General features: G+C 37.2%; 1 protein-coding gene across 1 annotated transcript in view; it reads right to left on the bottom strand.

The window, feature by feature from the left end:
• Window positions 1-1790, bottom strand: part of KPNA1 (karyopherin subunit alpha 1) — a 29201-nt gene that overhangs the window by 5369 nt on the left and 22042 nt on the right. The window contains exons 9-10 of the mRNA XM_072422742.1: window positions 1106-1184; window positions 349-474 (exon numbers count right to left, since the gene is read on the bottom strand). Of these exons, the coding sequence (XP_072278843.1) occupies window positions 349-474; window positions 1106-1184 (205 nt within the window). The remainder of the gene's footprint in view (window positions 1-348; window positions 475-1105; window positions 1185-1790) is intronic.

Raw genomic sequence — 1790 nt, 5'->3', positions numbered from 1 at the left:
TGGCACATTCCAAAAACATGCAGTTAGGTTAATTGGCTTCCCTCCAAAATTGTCCTTAGACTGTATTAAAGACATATGACTATGGTAGGGACATTAGATTGTGAGCTCCTTTGAGAGACAGCTAGTGACATGACATATGTTGGTGCTATATAAAAAATGTATAAGAATAAAAAAAACTTTTTTTATTGCTCACTTACTGCAGCATAAACAATTTGTGTCTAGAATGTTCCACCTGCTGTCTGAACGTGTTTAGCATATGATTTATTCATTTGTAACATTTCATGCTTATTGGACAAGAAATATAGATATTTTGTACTGCCCATTATATACAACATCCCTTCCACCTACCTGGATCTGCGCCCTGTTGCCGGCTGTGATGTTGGATATCGTCCAGCAGGCTTCTTTCTTTATGGACTCTTTGGGGCTGCTGAGAAGGTGCAGCAAACTCTGCAGTGCTGAGCAATTCAGAATCACCTGTGTACCAGAAAGAAAAAAAAAGAAAAATGAATAAAGCACAAGCCATGCAAGTAATGTTAAAAGGCAACCCTAAAAGTGATTCTTCAGCATTTTGTTGGGGCTGTGGGGTTTAGCTACCCATACAATAGGACAATACTTATCTGCTCTCCAAAGTGGTTCTCTGCCAAGACCCCCAAGAACAGAAGAATGCCAGTACAGAATATGTAGGAAACTTTACTACTTTTATATATAGGGTAAAACAACTGGCTAGACAGGTAACAAAATTGAAGGAATATTTAATAACCCGGGAGGGGCTGAACTATAACCCAACAAATGTCTATCAGTCACGAAGAAACTTTTTTTTTTTTAATGTGCTGGATATGCTTTCTGTGTGACCTATAGGCACTTTACTGGAGCCCTACATCTGCTGACTGCCATAGCTTTATTATGAGGCATTAGAATAACTTCTATACACATTTATCAAAGCCCTCCAAGACTGGAGAAGATACACTGTATTATGGGAGAACCTGGGTGCTACAGCAAGCCTGGAATGGATCTGGTCAAAGATTGAAAACATTTGCTAAATATTAGCAAATGCTATTAAACAATCCATTCCAGGTTTGCTGAATGAAAAATATATTTTGCTCACCTGTGTCTGAACATCATCGCCGGTCACAATGTTCCCAACAGCTCTCAAAGCCGGTGACACCACTTTATAATCATTGTGCCTGAAATCACATCAATAAATGTTAAAGGTTCAATGTGTAAGTTTTGTTAGATGATACTTCCGGTCCATACAACGAGTAAAGAGATAACATTTGTACTTAATAAAGCCCCTGAATTATTAATCTATAGTGTAATGGCAGTGAGCACATATTCTGAGCTATCATTGACGGGTTTATCTTCATGTAGCTATTAGCTAGATTTTTTCTTTTTTTCTTTGCATTGCTTTTGCTGTGTTGGAAGAAACAAAGACTTTTATCATGAGAAGAAGCTTCAAAGTGCAACCTTTGTGTAATACTGAAATTATGGCTGCCTCCATGAGCATATAAATAGTTGTAAGCTCCGTATTGGAAGAAATTTTCTTTTTTAAATACATTTTTATATTTTACATATATCTATAAAATGATCATTGTATCATAGTAAGTCAGGCTGAAAAAAAGTTCATGAAGTTCAACCACTAAGGAAATAAACATATCCCAAAACCCTAAAGACATAGATGATCCAGAGGAAAAACCCTGGTACAATTTGTTTCAAGAGGGGAAAAAAATTCCTGATTCCTTCCCGATCCAATGAGGCAATCGGATGTTCCCTGGATCCACAATCTCTGTTAC

This window comes from Pyxicephalus adspersus, chromosome 1, assembly GCF_032062135.1.
Source record: "Pyxicephalus adspersus chromosome 1, UCB_Pads_2.0, whole genome shotgun sequence".
In the NCBI taxonomy this organism is placed as follows: Eukaryota; Metazoa; Chordata; class Amphibia; order Anura; family Pyxicephalidae; genus Pyxicephalus; species Pyxicephalus adspersus.
The sequence above is the reverse complement of the archived record's forward strand: the minus strand, read 5'-3'. Positions and strand labels throughout refer to the sequence as shown.